General features: G+C 54.1%; 1 protein-coding gene across 1 annotated transcript in view; it reads right to left on the bottom strand.

Annotated features, from left to right (window-relative positions):
- Nucleotides 1-1,652, bottom strand: part of Arhgap40 (Rho GTPase activating protein 40) — a 37,150-nt gene that overhangs the window by 9,752 nt on the left and 25,746 nt on the right. The window contains exons 8-9 of the mRNA XM_031373276.1: nucleotides 1,435-1,512; nucleotides 907-1,066 (exon numbers count right to left, since the gene is read on the bottom strand). Coding sequence (XP_031229136.1) covers nucleotides 907-1,066; nucleotides 1,435-1,512 — 238 coding nt within the window. The remainder of the gene's footprint in view (nucleotides 1-906; nucleotides 1,067-1,434; nucleotides 1,513-1,652) is intronic.

The raw sequence follows: 1,652 nt of genomic DNA, 5'->3' as shown, positions 1-1,652 counted from the left end.
GAGAGAGAGAGAGAGAGAGAGAGCACTCTGAGCCCTGCTGCTGGGGATGGTGGAGTTCAGGTGGCCTGAACATTGTGTGTGTGTGTGTGTGTGTGTGTGTGTAGGCCAGAGGTGGACACCAGGTAGGGTGACTTCCTCAATTGCTCTCTACCCTATTTTTTGAGCATCTTGCTGAACCTGAAACTCACTGATTGGGTAGGCAGGCTGGCTAGTGAGCTCAGGAGATCCCCTTGCCTCTGATTCCGCTGTGCTGGGATTGCAGAGCCATGTGACTCCATCTGACTTTTACTTGGAGACATGAACTCAAGTCTCCATACTGTGTGTGGTGAGCCCTCTACTGACTAATCAGCTCCACCAAGTTGCTGAGAGAGAGAGAGAGAGAGAGAGAGAGAGAGGCCAACATACACAGGTGTCCACAGTTACATACGCCTGATAAGCTCCAACCCATGGATGTCAAGAACTCCAGGCACCATGATAAAGGGAGAAAGCAGATTCCACAGGTGCTCCATGGCATGTGCTCTGCCCACCCACCCCCACACAAAGCTTTAACCTTTTAAGAAAAGAACTGAAGCTAGCTAGTCTCCCCCATTCATGTCAGGACCTACAACAAGATTAGCTGCCAAAGCCCCAACTCGTTCTCCCCTGTCAGTCTATGCATGCATGTACAAATACACACACTTGATAGACACATGCACCAATACCCACCACCCACATGCCCGTGCGTCCATGTACATGCTTATACACATGCTAACACACTTCCAGCCCCATCAGCTTGGGACCCCAGAGGACAGACATTTCTGAACAGGTATCCAGTGTGCCTGTCGATGCACCTTCCCCACCAGAGCAAGGGGCTCCCACCCTTCCAATGCCTGCCCCCCCCCACATGCACACCACTGCCACACGCACTGGGCACTGATGCAAAGGCAGGGAGGTACTCGGCTGTGAGCAGAGGCGCAGGCAGCTTCCGGAGGAACCTCTTGAGCAAGTCAGCTGCGTCATTGGGATGAACCTTGTCCCAGCTAACGAGGCCAGCATAGAAGTCTCGCTCCAGCTTCTGCTCCAGCCCCTAGAGAAAGGAGGGACACCAAGAAGTTGCCCACAGCTCCCTCATAAGCCACTCACTCTGCCTGGGCTTCAGTGTCCTCAAAGGCAGGGACAATGCCAGCACTTCTCTGACATCGCTGTTGTGAGGATGGGATACCATCCTGTGCTGAACCACAGTGTGCAGGGAGGGCTCCGCTCCACGGGTGTTGGCGGTGTGTGTGACTCCAGTGCCCGCTGCTCGACTGGGCTACCTTTCTGTCTCCTAGAATCCCACAACCATACCAAAGGTTGGCCACAGACTAGCCTGGACCCCGATTTCTCCCAGCCAATCACAACACAGGGCTTGGGGAGGCGAGGCAGCCTTTAGAGGTGGAAGAAGCCAGCCATTACCTTGACCCTGGCCTGGGATCCAGGCACTCTGAGGATGCCTTCTGTGTCCAGTCCTCTTTTTTCCAAGCAGGACAGCAACTATCAGAGACAGAAATCATCATTGAAGCTGACCGCCATTGACAAGTAGGTCTGTCTGTCATGAAAACCAGGATGGAGCCGGGCAGTGGTGGTGCACGCCTTTAATCCCAGCACTTGGGAGGCAGAGGCAGGTGGATTTC

Source organism: Mastomys coucha, unplaced genomic scaffold (genome assembly GCF_008632895.1).
Source record: "Mastomys coucha isolate ucsf_1 unplaced genomic scaffold, UCSF_Mcou_1 pScaffold15, whole genome shotgun sequence".
Taxonomy (NCBI): Eukaryota; Metazoa; Chordata; class Mammalia; order Rodentia; family Muridae; genus Mastomys; species Mastomys coucha.
Note: the sequence above shows the minus strand (reverse complement) of the source record. Positions and strands in the feature narration are given on the sequence as shown.